Source organism: Hyaloscypha bicolor, assembly GCF_002865645.1.
Source record: "Hyaloscypha bicolor E unplaced genomic scaffold K444scaffold_117, whole genome shotgun sequence".
Taxonomy (NCBI): domain Eukaryota; kingdom Fungi; phylum Ascomycota; class Leotiomycetes; order Helotiales; family Hyaloscyphaceae; genus Hyaloscypha; species Hyaloscypha bicolor.
Genome location: NW_020194619.1, coordinates 1,573,402 through 1,598,159, shown reverse-complemented (window position 1 = coordinate 1,598,159; position 24,758 = coordinate 1,573,402). Strand labels below are relative to the sequence as shown.

At 46.1% G+C, this 24,758-nt stretch overlaps 9 protein-coding genes across 9 annotated transcripts; 4 read left to right on the top strand and 5 right to left on the bottom strand.

Annotated features, from left to right (window-relative positions):
* Positions 1 to 2,366: 2,366 nt before the first annotated feature.
* K444DRAFT_665616 (uncharacterized protein) lies at positions 2,367 to 4,586 on the bottom strand. The gene is made up of 4 exons (XM_024887090.1): positions 4,167 to 4,586; positions 3,981 to 4,116; positions 3,255 to 3,927; positions 2,367 to 3,200 (listed from the first exon to the last, which is right to left on the bottom strand). Exons 1-4 carry the CDS (start codon positions 4,260 to 4,262, stop codon positions 2,738 to 2,740), a joined length of 1,368 nt encoding a protein of 455 aa, XP_024734104.1. The 5' UTR covers positions 4,263 to 4,586; the 3' UTR covers positions 2,367 to 2,737.
* Positions 4,587 to 6,228: 1,642 nt separating this feature from the next.
* K444DRAFT_615665 (uncharacterized protein) lies at positions 6,229 to 8,992 on the bottom strand. The gene is made up of 6 exons (XM_024880774.1): positions 8,505 to 8,992; positions 7,997 to 8,440; positions 7,868 to 7,948; positions 7,113 to 7,819; positions 6,873 to 7,043; positions 6,229 to 6,819 (listed from the first exon to the last, which is right to left on the bottom strand). The coding sequence occupies exons 1-6, from the start codon at positions 8,619 to 8,621 to the stop codon at positions 6,426 to 6,428; spliced, it is 1,914 nt and encodes a 637-aa protein (XP_024734103.1). The 5' UTR covers positions 8,622 to 8,992; the 3' UTR covers positions 6,229 to 6,425.
* Positions 8,993 to 9,241: 249 nt separating this feature from the next.
* K444DRAFT_692748 (beta-lactamase/transpeptidase-like protein) lies at positions 9,242 to 10,006 on the top strand. The gene is made up of 2 exons (XM_024887825.1): positions 9,242 to 9,680; positions 9,730 to 10,006. The coding sequence occupies exons 1-2, from the start codon at positions 9,493 to 9,495 to the stop codon at positions 9,797 to 9,799; spliced, it is 258 nt and encodes an 85-aa protein (XP_024734102.1). The 5' UTR covers positions 9,242 to 9,492; the 3' UTR covers positions 9,800 to 10,006.
* A 2,267-nt stretch (positions 10,007 to 12,273) lies between these two features.
* On the bottom strand, positions 12,274 to 13,439 carry K444DRAFT_644835 (NAD(P)-binding protein; the record flags this gene model as incomplete). Its single annotated transcript, XM_024885012.1, has 3 exons — positions 12,274 to 12,290; positions 12,574 to 12,877; positions 12,954 to 13,439. The coding sequence occupies 3 exons, from the start codon at positions 13,437 to 13,439 to the stop codon at positions 12,274 to 12,276; spliced, it is 807 nt and encodes a 268-aa protein (XP_024734101.1).
* A 566-nt stretch (positions 13,440 to 14,005) lies between these two features.
* Positions 14,006 to 14,593, top strand: K444DRAFT_534204 (Glyoxalase/Bleomycin resistance protein/Dihydroxybiphenyl dioxygenase; the record flags this gene model as incomplete). The annotated part of the gene is made up of 1 exon (XM_024875199.1): positions 14,006 to 14,593. The coding sequence occupies one exon, from the start codon at positions 14,006 to 14,008 to the stop codon at positions 14,591 to 14,593; it is 588 nt and encodes a 195-aa protein (XP_024734100.1).
* An 84-nt stretch (positions 14,594 to 14,677) lies between these two features.
* Positions 14,678 to 15,679, bottom strand: K444DRAFT_692741 (uncharacterized protein). Its single transcript, XM_024887824.1, has 4 exons — positions 15,542 to 15,679; positions 15,272 to 15,492; positions 15,075 to 15,208; positions 14,678 to 15,024 (listed from the first exon to the last, which is right to left on the bottom strand). The coding sequence occupies exons 1-4, from the start codon at positions 15,623 to 15,625 to the stop codon at positions 14,762 to 14,764; spliced, it is 702 nt and encodes a 233-aa protein (XP_024734099.1). The 5' UTR covers positions 15,626 to 15,679; the 3' UTR covers positions 14,678 to 14,761.
* Positions 15,680 to 16,181: 502 nt separating this feature from the next.
* On the top strand, positions 16,182 to 18,654 carry K444DRAFT_594054 (FAD/NAD(P)-binding domain-containing protein; the record flags this gene model as incomplete). The annotated part of the gene is made up of 10 exons (XM_024878332.1): positions 16,182 to 16,658; positions 16,809 to 16,983; positions 17,087 to 17,214; positions 17,269 to 17,439; positions 17,500 to 17,596; positions 17,647 to 17,718; positions 17,779 to 17,817; positions 17,877 to 18,127; positions 18,194 to 18,422; positions 18,474 to 18,654. 10 exons carry the CDS (start codon positions 16,182 to 16,184, stop codon positions 18,617 to 18,619), a joined length of 1,785 nt encoding a protein of 594 aa, XP_024734098.1. The 3' UTR covers positions 18,620 to 18,654.
* A 1,265-nt stretch (positions 18,655 to 19,919) lies between these two features.
* Positions 19,920 to 21,690, top strand: K444DRAFT_665611 (uncharacterized protein; the record flags this gene model as incomplete). Its single annotated transcript, XM_024887089.1, has 3 exons — positions 19,920 to 20,104; positions 20,190 to 20,920; positions 21,011 to 21,690. 3 exons carry the CDS (start codon positions 19,920 to 19,922, stop codon positions 21,688 to 21,690), a joined length of 1,596 nt encoding a protein of 531 aa, XP_024734097.1.
* Positions 21,691 to 22,172: 482 nt separating this feature from the next.
* On the bottom strand, positions 22,173 to 24,390 carry K444DRAFT_632327 (uncharacterized protein; the record flags this gene model as incomplete). Its single annotated transcript, XM_024883464.1, has 8 exons — positions 22,173 to 22,363; positions 22,425 to 22,708; positions 22,790 to 22,899; positions 22,982 to 23,238; positions 23,473 to 23,673; positions 23,731 to 24,118; positions 24,174 to 24,230; positions 24,379 to 24,390. The coding sequence occupies 8 exons, from the start codon at positions 24,388 to 24,390 to the stop codon at positions 22,173 to 22,175; spliced, it is 1,500 nt and encodes a 499-aa protein (XP_024734096.1).
* Between the last annotated feature and the right edge of the window lie 368 nt (positions 24,391 to 24,758).

Here is a 24,758-nt window from a genome sequence, read left to right as displayed (position 1 = left end):
TAATACTAGAGGTAATATACTATCTTAACTAGCTTCTTATTATAGAGATATGCCTTATACTTTACTTGCTATTAATCCGGAGAGAGTTTAGTATTCTATTATTATAATTAAGTAATATAGCTAGTCTTACTAATATTAAACTCTTCTAGTTATAAGGCATATCTAATATTCTAAAAAGTCTTCTCTTAAATATAATAGAGCTCTTTAATTTGAGCTTAATATTGTTCTTATAATTAAGGATTAATTTTATTAGTTCCTATAATATAGTATAGTTTGCAAGTTATAGTAATAGTAATTAGAAATAAAGAATAAGAAAAGAAGGAAATATATAGTCTTTAAATATTAGTTTATACTAGTATAAAAACCCTACTTTCGTATTTATATAAAATATAATATTATAACTACTAAAAATAGTCTTGTTTTTATATTATATTATCTAGATATACTATATCTAGATTATAAAATAATACTAATATTTCGTTTCTTATATATAAAAAAAGCTTATTTTTAATATTATATAACTATATAATTCTCTAGATCCGAGAAACTAGTATAAAATTTAAAAAGGGCAATTTACTATTTATATAATTCCAAAATTATTAGGCTTCCTAATCTAACCCTATACTCTTTAGGTTTAACCAGGAACTCTCTATCTATACCCTAGTATTATACTAGTAGCAGACCCGTAAATATAATTCACCTAACCTGCCTATTTAGCCCGGGAATCGTATTTTGCAATTCCCCTTTACAAAAGTAGTATTAGTATAGCAGATACTATTACCTATAAAATTAATCCTATCTTCTAATTAGCTTATTAATCCTATTATTATTTCCATTTGCGAATTTATTATTACTTTATAAGAGAGAGAGCTTAGAAAGATTAATCCGATTTCCTGGTTTATTTATAAATCCATTCTTTTATATTTTTTGGGCCTTTATAGTATAAAAGTAATTCTGAATTCGTAATTACTTTTCGGGAAGAGAATATTATAAAAAGGCCTTCTTTTCCTTCTAACTAACCCTTTTTCTCTCTTAACCACAATACTATACCTAATCTCCTCTTTGCCTCTCTTCTTCTTCCTTCAAGTATTATTTAAGCCTTTCTTCCTACTATAAGGTAAATATAATTCTTTATTATACCGCCAAAGAAGTTCTTAAAAGGGAAGAAGAGATATAATATATATAATATTAGTAATATTAATAACCTATACCTATCTAGTAAAGATAAATAATATAATATAGCTCGAATATAAAGGCTTAAAGACTCAAGGCATTATAGAGAAGTAGTAAGTTATACTCTCCCTATATAAAAAGCTAGAATATAGTACTAATTAAATATTAGAATAATAATTTATTAAATCTACTAAACCCTTCTCCTTCCTCAAATACCTTATAGCCTCCTCCTGCTACTACTAATAAATAGTATTATCTCGAGCTTTTTAATATCCCTAATAAGATAATACAAGTTATAAAGGATATCTATAAAATACTAGAGATTCGAGATATAAAGTTTCGTCCTAAAAAGAAACTAGCTAACTTGGATAATCCAAAGATTATAGTAAACCTAAAAGTAGTATATAGTTAAACTCGAGGCTATTTAGTATCTATATCTTATATTAATTATATGAAAAAGAACCCCAAAGGCCTATAGCAGGAGTATATATAAGTTTAGGGCAAATTTAACCGAGCCTATTATAATTACAGATATAATAATAATAGTAGAGTATATACCTTATATTACCTTAATATAGTACCAAAAGATCTAGCTTCTCCTAAGTTAGCCTCCGTAAAACCTTAATCTTTAAAATCACAAATACCCTCGAAATAAAGTAATAAAGCAAAGAGACTAATAAAGAGAGAAAGAGAGAAAGAGGAAGAGGGTAAGAATAAGAATAAAGAGGATAATTAAGATAAAGATATTTCGAGTATTATAGGAGATAATAGCGAGGACGATAATAGTAAGGAAGGTATGCCTCATAATCCATGGGATCTATTATACAGACTACGCAAGTTAAAGGGGGGTTAATAGTAGTTGAGAAGGGGAGGCAGAGGCAGGGGCAGGAGCGGAGGAAATACTAGAGATATTATAGCAAAGATAAATACAAATATTAGTGCGTTTAGTAACTGCGAATAGCTTTATTTTGGCTACCTCTATATAAGTTATATATACGAGTGTAATAGTGATTGCGCCCGCAGAATGCGGTATTTTGGTTACGGGCGATTTTTGGTGGGGTGCGCACGTGCCACAAATCAGACATCGAAGGTCGAAAACCAGATTCGAAAATCGCTTGGTCTTCTGATCCTTACGGCTTTCCGTAGAGAGCAGGAAAGAATAACACCCTGCGTCCAATTACAATAGGTTCACCATTCTAGAAACATGAGTACTGTCACTATTATGTACTCCACTCGCTACTCCTACATTGACTCTCTCCACCTTCATTACCAACTCGCAACCTGTTTGTGCAAACGTTCCATAGGCTCTGGAATAGTTTGTCTGGTGTGCGAGTAGCTACCAAAGACTGGAACGTTCCAAAGGTCCAGGGGCATTTGTCAGGTTTGACAACAAAGCCGGGGTAACGCGAGGACATTGGTACAGAAGAACAACCGCGCATCTATTGTAACCCGATTCCTACCCCGTCCCTTCACCGCCATAGTAGTCCTTGACTCCGCCCCTATGCCCCATCTTTCATCTTCGTCTCTCAAACTCAATACGCCAAGCGTAAATAGAACAATCATATTACAACTCATTTTCCCTCACTCGACTACTGGACTTCATGGCCTCGTGATCAAGATCATTCATTTGTATGGATTTCGTCTCGCCGTTGTCGCGCCCATTTTCGCCCCACTGGACAGTGTAGGTCTGCGAGTATGTAATCCCATCCCCATTCATGTCTTGTTGGCTTTGGTTTTGGCTAGAAATCAACGATTTCCCTGGCCGATTGACTGAAATGTTGCCTCCAATGTGACTATGGCTGTTATCGATATAGTACCTATTGCTCTTTGAATGGAGAGTAGTGCCAAGGACTTTAGGGAATAGTCGGACGAGGAGTACCCGGAGACTGGGCATGCAGGCGCAAATAATGCCAATGTTGATTTCGATCGTCGACCATTGGGAAACGGCCAAGTTGTCCCATGTTGGGTTGTTCGAGTTCGCGAAATGGACAAGGGATTGAAGGCGTATTATACTGACAACTGTGACACTGAACGCCTGTTGGCTTGGATTCGGACTTCGATGGTAGGAGAGGAAGACTTACAATGTACCAACAATGAACATCATTGCGACTCCGATCTTCTTCTTCCAGTGCAGCTGGAGACCAAACAGTTGAGATATTGGCAGAGCAAGCATCCAGCCATCGAGCACGATGCTGATCGCGGCATTAGACCAAGCGAGACCATTCACGTTCAAACAGGTCCCCTGATGTTCTCCGTCCCAACCCGACCAATAGTAACTAATAGGGCGGCATTGAAATATAGCAAGCAATACAAAAAGCATCCCAAAGCAAATATCGAAGATCACAGTTACCCAGAGGAGACGGCGAACCATAGTTCCTGGAAAGATCCGTAGGTAAAAGAAAAGGAGCGAGAGTTTCAATAATGCAACTTGGGCAAAATACAATATCTCTAAGGCATAGAAGACATGTATAAAGTCCGTGATTTTTGTGGGTGTAAGTGTCCAGATGTCTTTCCCCAGTCCGTAGGAAATGATAGTGCGCGAAGTTAATACGGTGCTCGGTATGCCAGTCACCAACGTTGCCAAAATGAACCAATCGTCTAGAGCAAGCTCTGAGTTCGCGAAGAATTTTGAGGAAAACCTTAAAAGCACGATTGCCCCTGAAATTATACCTAAGCTCACAGCCAGGGCGTAGTATGGCTTGCTCTTGTCCCGAATTGGAGCACCACAGGTTGTCTCAGTGACGTTCTTCGTAACTGATCTCAACATATTAGATGCATTTCCATGCGCTGGCGATCTCGAGATTTACCAAGTGATTCTATGACGGTGCAAGACTTTGTGACGCAAGTCGTCACATCTGTTTGCAGTGTTGCGTCGGAGCATATACATGTTTGGTTTGTAGCCGCGCATGGTGAGTTCACAATTGCACCCTCGAGGCATACCAGCTAGAATAACGTCAGCTGTTAGATCATTCCCTAAGTTGAACAATACGAACCGCACAAGTGGGTAGTTCAGCAATTACTGAAGAGAGTGAGCTCTCTGCCAGTGATGCCAGGAGGAAGAAAACGACGAGACTTGAAAGTGCTTTCATAATATCTACTCGGCCTTTCACAAGGGATACTCATCGAAAGAAGTCTTTATCCCCAGATTTCAGGGGACGAACCTTTGGGGGAAAAGGGCAGGGTCGACGAATCTAACAAATTATGGCAACGTCGGAATGAAACACGGGCAGGAAGTGCCGTTCGTCCTGTGGCATGGGATACCCAGCTGAGCTGTCTGAATATCCCGAAAGGAGAGGAGCCCGAACGATATGTGCATTTAGAAGGCGTCGAGATCCACTTTATTCTTCTCGAACCCATGTTTTGAACCATTCAGCTGGATTGTTCAAAAGCCGCCCCAGTTTCTCATGTGACAGCCGTCGGAGTGGCCACAGACCTCAGTCAATAGCTTCGGCAACACCACTTGATCGAGATAGGTTTCCCAGCCTTTCGGCCTTGGCTCGTGGCCATCTGCAACGCTTTGATGGTGTCCCCACGCTAGTCCTTCAAACTTCAAACTCTTTAGGGGGTTCGGCCGCTGGTGGCCAAACCGTCCCGGCCCGACGAATCTGAGGTTTCGCCTATTTCCCTTAAATAGGCGAGGGACGGCAAGTTAAGTGTTGGTTGCGATTAGGGGATCCTTTTAATCCGCTTTTATCATTGGAAGCAGGACGGGTTCCGGATTTAAACCATTTTATCGAGTTAAAGGCAGCATTTAATCAAAATCACGTGCGTGTACTAAGCCCAATAAAGCACATGTTTACTTGATTTCTGTGGCTTTTCTTAGTAATACGCGCATTACCAGAGGCTGGTATCATTAAAATTAGGTTGGATTACGCAATAAATCAATTGTCATCATATCCGATATCAGGGGGAAATTCCCGGTTGCGATTTTGATCTTGATCTTCTGCGCACGGACTAAGTGCACGCGAAGAAATCAACAAATCAATTTGGTTTCCGCTGTACCTCGCCTGTTTAGGAAGTCTTGCGACAAAGCCGTTGAAGAACGAACTCTAGTTGGTTCCCTCCAGACGCCACCGATGGGTAAGCTTAATGAGACGGTTGTCCTTTTGGTCGAAATATGGAAGGAGTTGAAGGCCTTCATGACTCAAGAATCCTGAGTCAGTCAAGTGAAATCAAACATCAAGCTTGCACAGTGGACTATAAGGGCGATCTGGCTTTGACTCCTAAGCAGCTAGTGGGTCACATTCAGTCGAAAACGGAAGCGTAGCACATCAAATCAGAGCTTCGCATGAATAACCAAATAGGACGTTCGCTAATTTGACGAATGGCTCTCACATGGTCTCGCATCCAGTATGGCGACGCGAAACGGAAAGGGCTTTAGATGGCCTGGCCAAGGGCAGTTCGTTCTTCGATTAAAATCGGATTTGCGATGCGTATTACGTGGTTGTGGCGATCATCGACCCCACTCTTAACGAAAGGGGCCATAAAGACCCCTTTTTGTCGACAATTGGGGGGCATTTCCGTGGAAGCATCGGCTTGGACGCCTGTACGTAGATCATATGTCGCTGTGCTGTTGCCATAGAGGCTTCTACATCTAAAAGTTTAAGAGACAGGGTGTGCACGTGCGTTCACTATGCAACACCCGTCTCCGACATATAGCTGCACGGTGTTGATAACACCGCGCTTGCACGGGCCTTTCCAAAAGTTTACAGCGAATAGAGGCTCTTTAAGGCACCCGAGATTCCTATGTTGGGGATATAAACGAGGTTTGGGGGTGTTGTTACCAACATCGTGACCTCAGCCTTTGGGCGGGGGATAAGAGTTGTAAATTGTAAATGGAAGCATCGGCTTGGACTCCTGTACGTGATCTTAGCTTTGGGCCGGGGAGGGGACAGTAGCTCTGATCCCTTTTCACAAAATGTAATCTCGAACTGTGGTAAACGATCACACGAGGCACTGTCGCTTACATCCCTCGACGAATCATAGAGATAAATGAATTCGTCAATCGACAAGGGTCGAAAACTGGCTCTCTGTAGCAACAACACCAAGTGGACCGCCCAATGGACCGAACACCAATGCAGAAGGAGTCGGAGATAGTCAAACAAGGAATCGTGACAGCCTAAATATGTTTAGTCTTGGCTATTTTCATCAAAATCTTCATGATCTGGAAGATTATCTCAGAAGATGCTTTCTTCAAGGGGCGGTCATAAGACGCGTTTTGAACTCTAATACTTGTTAAAATAGACTATACATCAAGAAGGAGGAGGACTGTCATATCCAATCTCACGATCTATGAATTGCATCGCTCTCACCAAAAGTGTGACTTGAACAGTATGCCTCTCACTCCACTCATCATCCTCATACCTCCTCCTCCCTGCCGACCCAGATGATGAACTTTGTGGGCTCTTCGAGTCTTCTCTCACAGCCGCATCACAGCAGAGGAGGTGGTCCATATTCTGCAACAGATGCCAGACATCTCCAGCGCTTTGGAATCGTGGTGCTAGTGCAGTCGTGAGTTTGAGAAGGCTTTGAATCTTCTGCATCTCAAAACTCTCTTCTTCTTCCTCATCATCGGTAGAGAAGCCAAACTTTTCGCAATTCTGCTCGACTAGGAAGGTGATCATTGGTGATACTATCCACGACAAGCTAATGAAAAATTAGCTGGACGAGTTATCATGACTGGCAGGTTTCTGGCTTACATTGTCCCTGGAATTGCTTCCAATGAGACGTTTGCAAGGAGGCTGGCAACTTTCGAAGATACTTTCTCAGATGCATCTTTTACTTTTGATAGAGCTGTTCGATGACAGCTTCTAGCCCACGTTCTAGAGGTGTTGGATAATGTAAATTGATACAGTGCTGCAATGCTCGAGCTATTGAAGGTTAGTGTTTATTTAAACTCATGCCCTTGAAAGGTATTCTGGAACGGAAGGGGGACTCACTAAGTTATGATAGAGAGGCAATGTGATCTCGTCAGGGCTACCATATCCTCCGATGCGCCTTCGCTGACTTGGTTGTCCATGCAATTGAGGTTTGGTTTTCCATGTTCCTCAACCAGTTCCAGAAGTTCTGACTCGAATCTTGCGGCTTGTAAGTATCTGGATAGATAATCGTGCACTTCACCTTCTCCGTCCTCTTCGTCCAAAGTATCCACGGATTTTGGTGTTGTGCCCTCCAATTGCATCCGAAATAGTACGGATCTTTGAGACCTCAAGATCAAGTTTAGAGTCCGGCCAAGTTTGCATAACATGACAAAATCCTCGACCATCTTCACCTTGCCCTCCTCAGAAGAGAAGTTGTGGAACATGATCTCTCTGTTAAACTCCGATCGGAGATCTTCAGGATCACACAACATCTGGTCCTCCTCAATGCACAACCGAAATGGCCGCCTCATCGCGTAGGATATGAATGCGTTTCGAGAAATGCAGCACCAATATAAGATATCGCAGCGTTTGGGCAACATGTTAGTGTTCGCGGAGGATTTACGCAGAAACTGTTTGGAATGGTAGATAGCTCGGTCCGCCCAAAGACTATTTATTGTTATGTCGAGTTTTGGGGGACGCCACAGTGACAAGAGAAGGGCGGTCTTAGCCAACACAAGTTCTTCCATCTCGCTCCACACTTCGCAACGAGAATACTCGTATTTCTCCTGTGCAAAGATTTAGTTTAGCGTATACAGTGGCAAAGGAGGACTTACTGTGAGCAGGCGGAAGTACTCAGCTTGCACCTCACACACAGATTGGAAACCGGCGCGTTTTACCTGGCTGTCCTTGGCATGCTGAATAGGAAGTCAGACCATACTTGCAAATGGTAACTAGACACTTACAGCAAAAGCAGCGAACATCATTGCGTTGAACATGATAGCTAGGAACATCCCAAAGAACTGTTCTTCACTGAGAACAGAGTGATGCCACCAGAAGTTTTGTTCATCGATGATGGGGCAAAGTGGGTGTACATTTTCGAAATAGATTTTGATCATCTCTTGGCGTGTCGAGGTGTCCAAGGACGGGTAGGTTGAGTCACTCATTAGAGGCGAGGGAAACGAGTCGGTGAGACCAAGGCATGTTGTGGCATTAAGAGATAGAGCTTGAGACGGGTTTGGAAGGCTGTCGAAGTCATTTTGAAAGTACGAATTATCTGAATCTGTCCAGGAATCGGCATTGCTGCTTGCAAGAAACTCGTTCGGCGTTTGAGCACTGGAGTCAACTGACGGTACCGAGTCCCAACCTAGGTCTGGCTCTGGCAGATTGTAGAGAGAGTGCAAATCGTCCTAGTTTGCATGTGTTAGAAAACGAGTGACTAGGCAATACACAAGCAGCTGGAGGGGAGGCAACCATCATAGAGACGTCCTTCATCGTTTCGCCTGCAGCAAGAAAAGTACGACTGTCAAGCTCATCTCCTAATAGCTGCAGGACTTCTTCCAAGCCTGCTCTTCTGTAGGGGTCGTTCATGGCAGTCGAGAATGTGGGGATCGGAGATCGCTGTAGTTGGGCCACTGGATGGTGGACCTATGCGAAGCAGCCACAGGGGCAGTCAAATGAGAGTGCTGATTTATCGCAGCACACAAAGAGTGGACAATTCAGACCAGGATTTCTGGACAGTGGGATCATGGGGAGGTTGGTACGATCAGGGTGATATTTCGGGAGTGGGGAAAAGCTTTGACTGCTCGCACTTTGGCGTACCACGAGCCCACCAACTAGCAGCGATAGGAACTCTCTTTCGCCGAGATGGAACGGGTAGTGTAGAATTCGCTCAGAAATTGGGCAAGAGTATTCGCACGTTCTCGATCACTCTCATTTTGCAATCGGTTTGGAGGTTGTGGCGTTGAACCATGGATTCTGGATCCCAGGAAGGCGGGGTACAGTCTGGGGAAACCCCACAACGTAGAAGTGGGGCACCGAGGGATGGGACCTCCACATTCTTTCACAACTCCGTTTGGAGCAGAGCTTGGAGCGGCAAGGTGAGTGTGGTGAGTGGGTGATCAAGCGAGTACAACTTGTGTACGCCTCTCGAGCTGCTTGCGCAATGCAGGGCATCACCGAAAGATCTCGTGATGAAGCCTCTTTCATATGGACTTCGCGCATCTTCTCTTCTCTTTCAACCGTTCAATTGTTCATAAGAACATATGGCACCACTGCTAGCCATCTCTAACGTGCAAGCTCTTGAGGCAGTCTTCGAAGAAGCATGCGAAAATGGCTCGATACCATGGGCTGTGCTTACCGCCATCAACAGCACAGGCACATTCCAGTACGAGAAAGCTTTTGGTATTCAATCTTTGGAAAGAGGTAAAAATACTCCTCTCACGACGGGTACTCTACTCTCATGGCTCTGGCTAGTTGCACTAAGATAGTTACAACCGTTGCCATCTTACAGCTTGTCGAGCAGGGTCAGATTGGACTCGACGATGATGTTTCTGTTCACCTTCCTGAGCTCTCGAACTTGAAGATTATTGCTGGATTTCAAGATGGCCAACCAATTTTGGTAGAACGAAAGAATGTAGTTACATTACGGTATGTTGTAACGCTGAAAATTGTGTGGGTGGACATTAATATACTCTAGACATCTCCTCACTCACTCCTCTGGCATGACCTACTTTTTCATGTCTCCCCTTCTGGCAATATATCTATAACCCGTCACGAAATCTAATAGATCATCACCACCAAAGACTGTTATTATATCTTACAGCAGCCTAAGCATTTTCGAAACAGGAACATCTTGGCTTTATAGTTCCGGTCTTGACTGAGTTGGACTTCTCATTAGCCGTCTCTCCAAGGAAGACCTCGAAGTATATTATCAAAAGAATATTTTCGCTCCCATAGGCATCAAAGACATGACTGTTTGGGCAGAGAAACAAGGAGAGCTGGCGACCCGACTTGCAGATCTCTTTCATTCGAGATCCTGTGAGGCAGATGGGAGCAGAAAAGCAGTTCCATCCGGAAGCCAAACATGATTGCCAGAGCAAGCGAAGAAATGGGAGGCCAATGTCTTTTTGCACCTATGACATCCATTCCGAGAACCCTCGAGAGTCTACTTCTCGGCGATGAAAGGCTGCTGAAGAAGACCGCCGTGTTGATGTTCCAGTCACAACTTTCCGAGGAGAGCCATCGAGCACTTCAACGAATTTATGAAACCAAGCTAGCTAATGGTCCGATCAGCATAGGAACTTTTCTGCCCGATTTTAAGTATGACTAGGGACTTAGTGGTTTGTTGACAATGGAAGACATGAAGCAAGATTGCCAGATTTGGCGACGGAAAGGATGCTTGAACTGGAGTGGAATGTTTAATTGTTACTGGGCGAGAATTAATTCAACTGTGGAGTAATCTATCAGAACTAATGATGCGCCATTTGCAGTTCTTGGATCGGGGGCTGGAGTATGTGGAGAGTTTGGCGCACAAGTCCTTCCAACGGGGGACCAACAAATCAAGAAACTCATGACTATATTTGAGAAGACGGCGTGCAAAGAATATTGAGAAAGAGAAGCTGTAGAAAGAAATTAAATCAACGAGTTTCTACAGGACCTGATTTAATACCAGCAACCTCTCAACTTTTACACCGAAAATTGAACAACCGAACAAGCCTCTTTTCAACATCACATCATATTCTTATCCCATCCCCACCAACACAAATGATTTTAAGTTTTTCCACAAGTAACAGGTATGAGAAGATTCAGAGGGAGGTTAATCTTAAAGGGCAGATAATGCCAAAAGATATGTGCTCGCCTTCTACTGTTTACGTGAGTGGCCTTTAAGGCTTTTGTTCGGTTTCGGCTCGCTTATATTTTGCCCCTGAATCCCAAACAGTGTGTCAAAGAATTAATCACATTAATAAGATTAATCATAATTAGATTAGAATAGAATTTGATTAACGTAATTCAGATTTTTTTTTGATTTGATTAGAATAATTAATCAGATTAATCAGATTAATCATAATTAATGAGTTTTTTTTCGTGAATAGATTAGATTAATGGCCATTAATCCAATCTAATCTATTCATTTGACACACTGATCCCAAAGGCACGCCTCCCGGGCCCTCACCCCACATTCAGCATTCACTCACAGAAAGCCCATAACCTATGCATTATTATTTCCCAAATATCACGTGTTTTTGTTGCACATAGCACAGAGGGTGTCTACGGTTCTACGTAAGTAAAGGGCAGGCGACGAGGAACGAATTGATCGACCTATGGAAAAATTGACTCAACAGGCCCCCCATATCTAACCACTCTGAACCTCTACTTTCCTCTCTGTTCAGCATTCATGGCAGAAAAACCACGTTCTTTTGTTATATAACCTATTTCGATGGCAGACTCTTATACGAATTCAATAGTTGTACAATTAACTAATTCGTCGAATCATCGAATCATCAGTTGCGAGCGAATCGACTTGATCAACTCGCTCAAATCCTTACCACCCACCACACAACTTTCCGCTCAATTCAATCTAGCCTTAGAAAACAAATAGTATTTCCTCCCTTAATGTCTCTTTATTAAATTTCTAAAACAATATTTCAATCTTGGCCGTCTCACTTTTCTTTATCTATGACTTCTTTGTCCTTGAAGCACCCGCCAATCAACCCCTTCATCCATTCTTACTACTCGAAAAGGAGAATTGTATCATTGCCTACTGTGCCATTTGGGTTATCACACATTTGCAAACCTTGAGCGATTTGAAAGGGGAGCGAAGTCGAAGTCGAAGCCAAAGTCTCGTTGACAACGATAGAATCGAGTTGATGAGACGAATCGATGGGACTTGGCGAAGGCAAATAATACAATTCTCCATTGCGGTTAAAAATTCTGCTTCAAGATCTAAATTAGGATCATTTAGCTTCTAAAAGGACTGGAAAAGAAGGCGATTTGTGGCAAATGTAAACCAAGGGGAATAATGGCTGGGAAAGTTGTCCGCCAGTTGAATGACCGAATTCGACGAACCGAATGGAAGTGAGCACGTAATATGACCACCACTACACTCAACGGGTTTGTTTCGGATTCTAATTGGCTACTTTACATTCTGAGAGATTCAAAATGAGGTGGATAATTAATCAACGCAGGTGCAGGGGGATGACAGTGGGGAAGGTCGACCAACATGGCGAAAACGCCTCGTCGATTACCGTGGTTTTCGGACTTCGGTCAATGACTGCTTTTCAATCCGTGGAAGGAATTAAACTCAGTTTTGCGACGTGCAACAAAGCAATAAAGTCACGTGATTTTGAGCAGCCTTAACAGTCAATCCTTAATTCTTTATCGAGATCATACCTAGGTAAAGCATTATTCCTCCTTCCAAACTCCCGAATAGGGCTGGAGCCGAGCTTTAGCCGAGGTAGCAATGACATCGTATCTCGCGTCGCCTTTTCAACGCCTTTGAACATCTCCAAACCTGATTATCCCGACTTTTTATAGAAAGTACTGAACTTCTCCTCATTGAACATGTCCTCATTCAAGAACTTTGCGCTGCCATTTGCGAATTCAATTGGTTTGCGCATGTAGATGCCATCGCTCGCACACTCAGCGATCTGGCCAGTGACATCCTCCTCGAGAAACCTGTCGAACGCGTCCAAAACGGTCTTCATCGGCGTCATGTGTTCTGGTGGCACTACCAAGTGCATATTTGGGTTGATTCCAGTGTCCACTGGCCCGGGAGCAATGGCATTGAGCGTGATGTTCTCGTCTCGATGGATTTTAGGCGCTACAGACCGGACGAGCCCAACTATCTACATCGATCATATTAGCATCCAGATCCGGCATCAAACATGGAAAAAGGAACGAATAATGAATGGATGGACATACTGCATGCTTTGCTGCGCTGTAAGAAGGGGCCAGATACATGGGATAGATTCCCGCCATACTGCACGAAACCACCATCCTACCACCGTCGCCAGTCGCGCTCTTGCGCGCATAGTATCTGAACAGACGCAACCCGAAGAAGACCGAATTGAGATCTACTTCAATGGTGCCAAGATCGGGCCTTTTGAGCTCTTCCTCAGAAGTTGGCAGCCAATACACAGACTCCCGCTCCTCAATCCCAGCATTGGCCGCAAAGAAATCGATCCGCCCACCCCATTCATAGGCTTTCTTGAACATCGCTGCACTCGAATCCCAGTCAGAGACATCGCAGTGGAGGAAGAGTGCATCTGGGCCAAGATCTTCTTGGGCTTTCTTGCCTTTCAGGTCGTCAATATCGGCCAACACAACACGAAAACCACGAGCTATTAGGTGCTTCGCAAGTGCGAATCCGATTCCAGATGCAGCACCAGTTACGATAGATATTTTCATTGTTGCAAGTCTATCTTGACTAGTCGAGTTTTGATCTTCCTCGATGTGCTTCTGTCCCCAAAAATCAACAACTTCCAGAGGTGTATTATCCAGTCATTGACCTCCTCAGTTCCAGATTTGGATCTGTAAAATCGACCGAGGAGTCAGACTAACTGCCGGCCTGGAGGAAGGCTTGTGTCTGCCTGCCTGGAGGAGCATTGGAGACTCGGACTCTACCCACATTGCCCCTCTCTCCCCGCCATACCCACTCCAAAGTTTGTGCAGAACCTGTTGGAAGGGAGTCCCCCACGTCTGTGATAGAACCACAATTGTGAGAGCGGGGTCTGTAGAGTCACTGAGGATGTCTGTGGGAACGATGGTCTACTTTCTCGAGCAGACTTGCGAGTGCATCGCGGCCATTGGTCACATGATTTAAAGACTGCTCTTGGATCCTCTTCTCGCCTCATGTTTTCCTTTCCAAGAATCATTTCCAAGAATCTCTTCCATTGTTTATTAAAGCCCAGCTCTCGAGTAATACTCCATAATATCCTGTAACTCAGAATCTACCCATATCACTTATCATCGCCATGACAGTCGACTTCGATAACCCTGGCGACACAGTTATGCGGCCAGCATCGCTGGCCCATGTTTTCCTTCGGACCAACAAGTTTACGGATATGGTTGCTTTCTACAAGAAATTTTTGAACGCAGAGGCACGCTTCGAAAGCGGGCGCATCGCCTTCCTCTGTTTCGATGAAGAGCATCACAGAATCGCCATCAGCGCAATGCCGGGAACAGGGGATAAGATTCCGACAAGTGCTGGACTTGAACACATGGCCTTCACTTTCAACACTCTGGAAGACCTCGCACTTGCATATCGCCAAAGGAAGCAGCTAGGGATACTGCCCACGTGGTGTGTCCATCATGGCATCACTATCTCGATTTATTACAAGGACCCGGATGGCAACCAGCTTGAGACACAGGTCGATTGCTTCGACACCGTGGACGCGGCTACTGATTTCATGAAGACGAAGGAGTTCCAGCAGAACCCCATCGGCACAGATTTCGATCCTGAAGAGCTTGTTCGACGGCTGCAGTCTGGAGAAGACCATGGCTCAATCAAGAAGCGTAATGAATTCGCACCGAGGAGCGTTCCGCCGCTTCCTGTGAGATGAGTGCAACTTGCATTGGTGTTGATTTGAAATTGACTCGGCGAAGTCGAGGTTAAGGGCAATTCAGCTCGTGCGCCAGAAGCAGCCACAAAATCTACTCATTCAACACTATCTCCGCTTCAAAACATGATTTTGTTCCACATTCCAATTCGTTTTCTATATGAGGGTTTGTCAGAATACAATATCGTCCACCATAGTGATATCACCCGTTTGAATGTCAAACTGGCGAGCAATGGCTAGGCCCATGTCTTGAGCAAAACGAGCCTTATCTAAAGTCCCACTATAACGAACAACACCCCGTGTATGCCACATCGCTTGAACAGGAGCATTCCAGCATGTGAGCAAAGTAGTATTACACATCTGCGTCTCAATATTCGACAAAATACTATCATCGCTAATCCAAAACTCGTAGATCGTCTTGACGTCAAGGAGGTCTTCCGAGTAGTAAGCCTCGGTATTTGAACCAAAAAGATCAGATGCATACAGTGGTCTGGATGATACATCATGATTCGGTCTATCATTCCCTGCGCTGGACCAGGTGTCCATAGTGTCTCGAAGTACTTTCGGCCTCTTTTGACTCTCCTCTCACTCTCGCCTTCAGTGTTCATTGCCTGCGTTCTTGAAATATTATTAGACCTCTGAATTAACATCAAACCTCGAGTAGAGTATCTTCCCACTCACCTTGGGGCGTAGAGGTCAATCTCATCAGGCGGTAGAGCCTGGAAAAGAGGGCCTAGAGCCTGTCCAGAGCGAGGGATGCCATAAAGCACAGCTCCTTTCAACAGCGCCTCTTTAATCCTTCGTTGGACTACTTTTCTATCTTCAACGGGCAGATCGACTGTCGCCAAGCGATAGAGCTCTGGCATGAGCTCGCCCTTATTTGCAGCAGCAAGACCTGCAGCCTTCGCTGATCAGTGGACAGTTATGATTTATGGATTGGGGATATCGCACTGCAAGAATGTACCATTTTCCTTTCGAATGGTTATTCACTCCCTCTCGGGCTCGGAATTCGGACAGGAAGTCAAGTGGCGCCATTGCTCAAAGTTGAAGATTTCGATGGCCGAAGCAAAGCATATGCGATTTGCGGCTCGATGAATGAAAGACTACTGCTTTCTCCAATGAGGGAAGCAGCTTGGTGTGAAACCTTGGCTATCGAATATACTAGTATCTTCTATCTAAGTCGTACATCAGATATGTTTCGCAGAAAACCAGCTCGTAGCCAATGGGGTCTGCCAGCATCTCGCCACTTCGGACAACTCTTCAAACCGGAAAGAGCGAAAGACCGAATGGCGAAGCCTGCAAAATGCGGAGCCGTTATCGAAGTCATTTGTTGAAGCTCCTTCTGTTCATGTGCGCTGGCTTAGTCGCAGAAACCCCACATTCGTGGCGGGGTCCCCGTGCGGCCCAACGTCTGAAGCGGGCCATTCTATAAACCAACCGCCTAGCATAGCCAGTGACCCAACTAACGGCCATGGGCATTGAAGTCACATGTCTCAATTTAATACATGGTGCTCTAGCAACTAAATAATTTCCTTATTATAGTCTTCTTCTCTTTCCTTAATCATTGACTGCTTCACTCGACATTCAAATCATGTATACTCTACCAAGCCTTCCCTGCGCTTTCCCAAACTGCTCTATTCCGGAATTCATAGACTTGCCAGCCGTGTCCGCCCATTTCACTAGAGTGCTGTCATCCCCCAGCAAGGATGATTTCACGCCAGACGCGATATGGAGAGACAGCTTCGCCATGACCGGCACACTCCGCACCTTCTACTCCTCAGACTCCGTTCTAGAAGCGTGGGCGAACACTTCGAAGACACACCATCCTTCGAACTTTTGCTCTTTTGGCGAACCACAGATTATTCGCGCTCCGGCTGGCGCGGCGTGGGTCAATTTCGGGTTCAACTTTCTGACGAATGGGACACCGAAGACGACTTGTAGTGGATTCTTGTCGGTTGTTCCGATGGAAGATGGAGAGTGGAAGATCTGGATGATGAGGACGATTCTTGAGCAGTTGGTGGGACAGCCGAGTGTTGATGTTTATTCGCCAGTCAATCCAATTTTGGAGGTAGCTACTGGGGGGGCTACAAATGGGATGAATAGGGGAGAAACAAATGGCCATACTCAAGGTGGCTCTCATTTGAAGGGGCCAAGCAATGCCCATGACCTCAATGGTGCCACTCATGCCAATGGCTTGAATGGTGCTAATGGCACACAGAGCCCAGAAAGTTTCAATGGTATCAAGAGGGACTTCGAATGTGTTATCATTGGTGGAGGACAGGCAGGTCTTGCTGTTGGAGGACGCTTGGCGGCTCTTGGAGTGACTTATGTGATCTTGGAGAAATTCGACGAAGTCGGGGATAACTGGAAGACGCGATACGATTCAACGAAATGTATGTCAGACCTCCTAACTTCTTTCGAACGATGCTGACTCCTGTAGTACACACAATTAGAGAATTCGGTAAGCCCCAGACTTCAAGAAGTATTGTTATTAAGCAGATTCTTACGTTCACGAAGCTCATTTGCCGTTTGAACGCACATTTCCAAAAGATTCCTATCCGGAGTTCCTTACCAAAGATATGTTATCTGTTGGGTACAAGAAATGGGCGCAGACATATGGCATTGTAAGTTTCACGAAATTATGCCAGAGGTCATCTTAATGTCTAACTTCTGAACAGAATATCTGGTGCTCCACGAAATTTCTGTCTGGGTCGTGGGACGCGGGACGAGAAACGTGGTCACTGAATATACTACGGCATGGCCAAGACTCAACAATTTATTGCTCTAACGTGGTTTTTGCAACGGGTGCAGGCTCTGATGTGCCCGTATCACCGACTTATGAGAACCAGGTGCGTTCTCGGCCTTGTTAAAGCTTCATCGTGAGCATGCTGATATGTTGGAACAAGTAGGCGGCGTTCAAGGGCATAACTCTCCACTCCGGGGCTTACAAATCGGCGTCTGAATGGAAGGGTAAACGTGGCGTTGTTGTTGGATCAGCGAATACTGGTGAGCTGAACAAGACCCTTGGGGATTCCAATTTCTTGCTGATGGAACAGCTCATGATGTGGCGGATGATATGCTGGCGGCGGGCATGGCATCAGTGACGATGGTTCAGCGATCACCAACCTGTAGGCCTCCTCCCATTAACCTTTGGTGAGTTCAAAGCAAGACTAACGGCGTAACGATAGACGTAATTCCCGCCGAACATTACAAAGAAACCCATGACAGTAAATATAACCCCCCCCCCTCCTGGCTTCTGAAACTGATATTTCTAACCGATGCACAGAAGTCTACAACACCCACGTCCCTACCGACATAGCAGACCGAATCTACTTCTCTAGCCCGGCAGCCCTAGGTAGAATCATGAGCAGAGCAATCTTGCACTCCAAAGCCGCGCAAGAACCCGAACGCTTCGATGCACTTGAGAAAGCGGGATTCCTCTTCGACCGCGACGGCGATATCATCTATCAGATATTTGAGCGTTTTGGGGGGCATTATATGGATGTTGGGACTTCGGCGAGGATAGCTTCTGGGCAGGTATGTCAAACTCTCCCTCCAATTTACTTTCTCCTAATGCTACGAGCAAGATTAATGAAATTATAGATCCAGATGAAATCCGATTCCCTCCCTATCTCATGGGTGGAAGATGGCCTAGTCTGTAGCAACGGCTCCCACATCCGCGCGGACGTCGTCGTCTTCGCAACGGGATTCATCGGCAACCTGCGTCTTCTTGTTGCTGAGCTCTTCGGGCACGGGGTCGCCGGTCAGCTTGAGGATTTGTGGGGTTTGGATGAGGAGGGGGAGTTGAAGGGTGCTTTTAAACCGTGTGGACGTACGTATTATAATCTGTTCAAGGAGATAACGTGCTGATGTATGGACATAGATCCAGCATTCTGGTATCATGCGGGTGCGGTTGGGCAGGCGAGGTATTTTTCGAGGTTTATTGCGCTGCAGATTAAGGCGAAGACGCTGGGGACGCCACTGACTGTATATGATGGGACGAGACGTGCGGAGAAAGTCAGTATGTAGATTGAAGTCATAGCAGATGCTTTGAATGAGACCCGATATCTTTTCAGCTCAATGTCTCGACATCAATTAGTAGTATTGGGATCCGTTCATCAGGACGACGATGCTCCTGGGAGTCCTCCTTACTTCAAGCACAGTCCCACGAACTTCTAAGCTGCACTCCTACGCATGAAACCCATGTCTTTTTTGCCAATATGCCAATGTCCACCACAAAACCTGATGCGAAAAGGGGCATCACATGGTCTCTCCTCTCCCCCTCCCCACGAGTTTACGTGAATGACCGATTCCTATTGAGGGCATGACAACGATTTCTTGGGTAGCTGGCAACGCTCCTCCAACTCAAAAGCTTATTGCACGTCGCACTCCTCTCGGTTCGTCCCTTACCCTAAATAGAGGGTTGCGTCACGTGAACAAAAGGGGTTTCTATAGGTACCTAGGTAACCACTTTGAGAGAAATCTCACGAGCTCGGCCTTTCGGCCTGCAATGGCTTTAAATTAATATCCGAACACCGAGGAGGTATGTTTCAAGTACTTCTCACAGAAGCAGCCATCTTGACGGGTCGCCTAGCGTGGTCCTTGGAAGTTCACTTCACTTAAGAGATTCCCCACTCGGTTATCCCCCACCTACAAGATCCTCTTTCTGCCAAGACTCTGCAAGTGCGAGTAAAGTCCCGTGCTCACAAGATGTTTGTGCTTTGCTCCCAGCTCCGCGTACTTTTGCGGTATGGGGTCTCCTCTTCCACCGCGCTCGTTCAACTTCTGGGGCTAGTTGAAAGGCCCTGGGCTTAACCCACACTCCACAGATAAAATTGGAGTCAACAAACGGAGAGCCTCGGCGTTGAAGCTTTTTTCGTGACTGAGCTCAGTGCTCTTAGCCCATCTATCGACTGATCTCGAGAATCAGATGTGACATTATTTTCAAGACCACCCCATCCAGCAGCAGAACCAGAGCTTTGTTCTCCTTTCCCCAGCATTAATTTTCCTCAGAAGCAAAACTTCTGAACCATTCCAGCGGTCCCTCTTAAGCAATCCCTCCAGAAACCCTTCCTCTTCACAAAAATGGGAGACACCTCTCTAATAACCTCAATCCCAGTCCTCATCATCGGCGGCGGCTGTTTGTCTCCCCATCTCTCCTCCTTCCCCCTTTCCCTGCCATCTCAACCTACTCACATCTCCCTCCCTCCCAGCATGCGGCCTCTCCCTCTCAATCTTCCTCTCCGCCCACTCGATAGAACACATCCTCTTCGAGCGCCACCCTTCAACATCCACCCTACCAAAAGCCCACATCATCTCCCAACGCACCATGGAGATCTTCCGCCAGTACGGTATCTCCGAAGATATCATAGCAGCCGGTACACCACCGCACCAGATGAGCCAAATTGTGTGGCAGACAAGCCTTGGTGGCGAGGGGCCATTGGATAGGAAGGTGTTGGGTGTGCATGATACGTGGGGATGTAAGGTGGGTACGGAGCGGCATTCTGTCTATCAGTAAGTCCTCTGAAAATATCAAAATATTGAGAGCGGGAATTGGGTTGGTTTGGTTGGGAGGGAACGAACTGATGTGATGGTATAGGAGAGATGCCCCGCACATGCCGTCCAACCTCCCTCTTCTTCGCTCAGAACCGGTTTTGCGGGCACATGCAGAGAAACATAACCCAGGCAAGATCCTCTTCAACCAAAAAGTCGTCGATTTCAAGGACGAAGGAGACGCGGTATTAGTCCACGTTGAGACTGTAGACGGAAGACAGCTTATGTACCGCGCTCAATACGTATTTGGCGCCGATGGGGGCAAGACTGTGGGTGCTGCACTGGGCATACAGATGGAAGGCCCGAAACAACTTCGCAAAATGGTTTCCGTGCATTTTAAGGCAGATTTATCTCAGTACTGGGATGACCGCACCTGCATTGCGCACTTCGCGAACCCGGAGAGTGGATCAGGGAGAAGAAGTGGCTCGATGCTTCCGCTAGGTCCATCATGGGGACGGCACTCAGAAGAGTGGCAGATGCATTTCAGCACCGACGTTGGAGCCTCAGAGTTCTCTATCGAGGACGCAAAGCCACGGGTCCGCGTTTTGCTGAAGCTGCCAGATCTTGAATTGGAAGTCGTCACCGTTTCGTCCTGGGTGATGGAGCGAGTGCTGGCCGATTCGTACAGAAAAGGGAGGATATTCATCGGTGGAGACTCGGCGCACCGTCATCCACCCACCACTGGTCTTGGTCTCAACACTGCGGTACAGGATGCTCACAATATTGCGTGGAAATTGGCCCTCGTACTGAAAGGAAAAGCTTCTCCTTCGCTTCTCGGTACTTATGAAAGCGAGCGACGGCCGATAGGGAAGCAAATTACGGACTAGGCATTCTTCACTTAGAGGAATCACGGTGTGATTGCTGCAGCCATTAGGTTGCAAGAAGCACAGCTCGAACGCAATCGCATCCATTTCGAGGCCCTTCTCGACGAAACTTCAGAGATAGGGAAAGCGTCTCGTGCGACCCTTCAAAATGTCATTAATAGTCAGGTAATCGAGTTTGGAGCCCATGAAATGGATCTTGGCTTGTTCTACCCCCATGGTTGTGTGATTGCAGATGGCACGTCACCCCCTCCCCCGGACCCAATACATGAGAAATACACACCAACTACAACGCCCGGGCACCGTTTACCGCACGTCTGGCTGGAACGTGAGGGGAAAGCTTTCTCGACACACGATTTGATAGGCCAGAATGGTGATTTCTTGCTCATCATAGATCGTGATGGCCAGCCTTGGGTTGGGGCCGCAACGCAGGCGGCCAAGGAAAGGAATATCGGGATACGAATTGCGCAAATAACCGGTCCGTTCAAAGGAGTAGGAGAGAACGAATATCTGGATCCTGAAGGGAGATGGGAGCTGTTGAAAGGGTTCAACAAGGGTGGAGCAATACTTGTGAGACCCGACAATATCATTGGCTGGCGAGCATTGGGACCAGGGAATTCCAGTGCCGTTTCCGCAGCCTTTGACAAGATCTTGGGGACTTCTGAAGTCTCCGTGGATGGCCACGGTGTAGACAAATTTTGGAACAAATGGAACAATCCAAGATGATCGTTGGATTGAAAATTTCTCTGCAATGGGGATAGGCTAGTTGGGAGGTAAAATGAGAATCAAAGTCCAAGTTCGCTTGATCTTGGATATCCATCACACATTCGAAAATAACTTCAACCGCTTCCAAGTGTGTCATATCAACAGTGAATAGCATTTCCACCGCACATTCGTAGAACCCAAGCTTTTGGTACAATTGAGAGGCACCACAACCCCGATGGAAAAACTTAAAAGTCTCGCTGCTGCACCCGATGGGAGGCACGTTTGGACGAGCGGGTTGTTGGCCAGACTTTCTGATCCGGAAGCTGTAGCCACCCACCTCCACTTGTATCGAATCAAGCTTGATTCGTGAAGTCCGAGGAGCAGAAACGCTCCAGAAGGGTGCGTATATAGCCCATATTGTCATCCTCCCACTCTACAGAGCTGAGACCAAGTCCAGTTGCTGCCTCTGGCTGAGCTTCTAGGTCGCTCTCTGCAACGTAGATTTACAGTTTTGCAAGCCACCAGTACTCTTTCGCATGCTTCACGAAGCCAAGTCTCTTCGATTGGCGTGTTGTGATTTGTTTCTTGTGTATCTCCCACCCACTCTTCCAGCGCGACAGGGCACGGTCGACGTTATCATTGATGATTTTGCTGTAGGAAATTGCGTGTGCTGTGCGGATGATGATGTGAAATGCTATAAATACAAATTAGATACATGCCACCGAATGATTATCTGCCGTGAGGTTGTGACGAACCATTGATTATGATGAAATAGTGGAGAGGAGTGAGTGTTGAAAGGATGCATTTCTCCTCTTCTCCGAAATCTTCTGCTAGGAGCAATTTGAGGATCCGTTCCAGCGAGCTTGGTTCCGCAGAATTGTGATTGTAAGCTTTCTGGAAGCAGTCTGTACTGTCCACGGCTTCGTAAACATCCTCGGGGCATGGGAGATCTACCTTTATCTCCGCCAAAGCTAGCCTCGGTGGGTAATTATGGAAGATGCAGAAGCCACTATCCAAAATGAATATATAGTACATGACTCTGGGGACGGCAGTCAGCTTCAATGTCGCAACTAAGGGATGGATTTTTTTGTCAAGGTCGAGCAATCATCGGAAAACTCACCGTACACGTGTTTCATAAATCGACCACAAATACCAGTCGAACTGTAGACCTGGTCCCATGGCAGCAGGCAACGAGCTCTGTGCTGTTGTCAAACGTAATGCTCTAGCACTCTATGTTTCATTCAATATAGTGATCAGCTTTTGTTACTCCTTTCCTCAAGAAGGAAGGGGTTTCGGGAAGAGGTGTGAATACCGAGATAATGGTGTTGAAACGCTCGGTTCGCCCTCTCCGCCGCGCTGCTTCATTGCCTTCCCAGTTCTGAAGAAACGTGATTACAACTGCTGATTGTATAGCTTCCAGTTTCGCATCGCAGTCCTGGATTTGGTCAGCAGAGCCCTTCCCTTTACTGAGCTCCTGAAAGCACGCATTGCGAAAGACATACTCCTCAGCAAGATCTAGGAGACTTTGTGCTATGGCGATTGCTTCCGGGAGGGATGAATATAATGCGCCTGCCAAGCATATTACTAGTACCAAACGTAGGGATGCTATTTTGAGGTTGCATGATGGCCGATGGATGATAGGGCATTGTGGGAAGAAATGATGATAAAAGGTCTGTGTAAAGAGCTGAAAGTTTGGTAATGTGAAGAACTTATCAGCATCTTGAATCTTGGCACTCGTTGTCCGTGCCCAATGACGCTTCGGCAAAGTGATAAACGTGTCAGTTAGCTGCATGGCCAGCTCACTGAGCCGCCGGCGCATGGGATCAGGTAATCCCGTCGAGTCTGGGGAGCCTCCAGTTAGAGGGCCAGACCTAGGATCAAAAAGAGAGTCCTGCCCGGAGACATTGAAACCTTGAGAGTAAGAGTTGTCCAGCAAAGGCGGGTTTGGTGCATTAAGGGACGCACTAGATCTACCCTGAAGAGAATGCCTTCCGTGGCCCATCACTAGAATGGAACTAGTTAAATTGAGCTTCATGAAATGAGAACGAGAGGGAGACTCACCTCCCGATCCAACAGAAAGCTCCCAAGCAGGCTGATTGAGAGAAATTCCAAGAGATAATATGGGAAGTGGTTCTGGTGCCGCACTTGCATATCCAAAAGTGTCCACAAAAGTTTTCGTCTCCAAGCTGACAAAGTTGAGCAAGAAAGGAACGGGCATGCTACCAAGCGTGAACGTTTGCACTTGAGGCATAGGAGCGGCCATTGGACTCGGTTCCTCATTTGCTAGGTAGGCGCTTTCGTCCAAGAGCGACGGCGAGGCCTCCGATGGATATGGTGAGGCATCAACAGTGGAGTTGCTCTGGGGGACTTGGCTTAGCACCTCTGTGTTGGCTGGACGTCTCTCTCGTACACGAGCCCAAGAGCAATCGAGACCCTTGCCTGCACAGGTCTGACAAGGTCTGCTAGAGTCACATGCTAGCTTTGTGGCTGCACATTGATCGCACGCCTGCTTCCGGCGCCCTCGCGGTTGGGCCGAGGGAATTGGACAATGGCCTCTCTGCCTGCAAGACTTGTAGTGGCGATGGAAGATGTCGTGACGATAGAATTTGGCATTGCAGAACTTGCACACACACGTCTTTTGACCTTCATCTGTGGTGTTGAGAGGGAACGTCAGTCCTTAACTCCGGACCAATGCACGGAGATACTTACGCTTGAGCTCATGGCGGTGCAGGTGATCCAGGCGCATGTACCTGGATGGGCACTGGCGACATTGGAAAGGGGCGTCCGAGGCTCTCCCGGTCATTGTGTATGGTTGAGGCAGGCCAGCAAGGATTGAGGAGAGGTGGACAAAGGCATCGGCAATTTCGACAACAGCACAGCGCGGAAAAATGCCGTGTTCGAGGGTTTGAGGTGGGAGTTGGTGGGAGTGGCCATGGACGGATTAATTGGAGGGATGAAGAAGAAGAAGGAAGAAGAGAGCGTTGAAGGGGAGGTAGGGAAGGGAAAGGATCCTCACGTGATTTGTCTCGGCTCGGGATTTCCCCACATGTGGACGGGGACTTCTCCGAGCATGCATGTTCGCGTTCTCT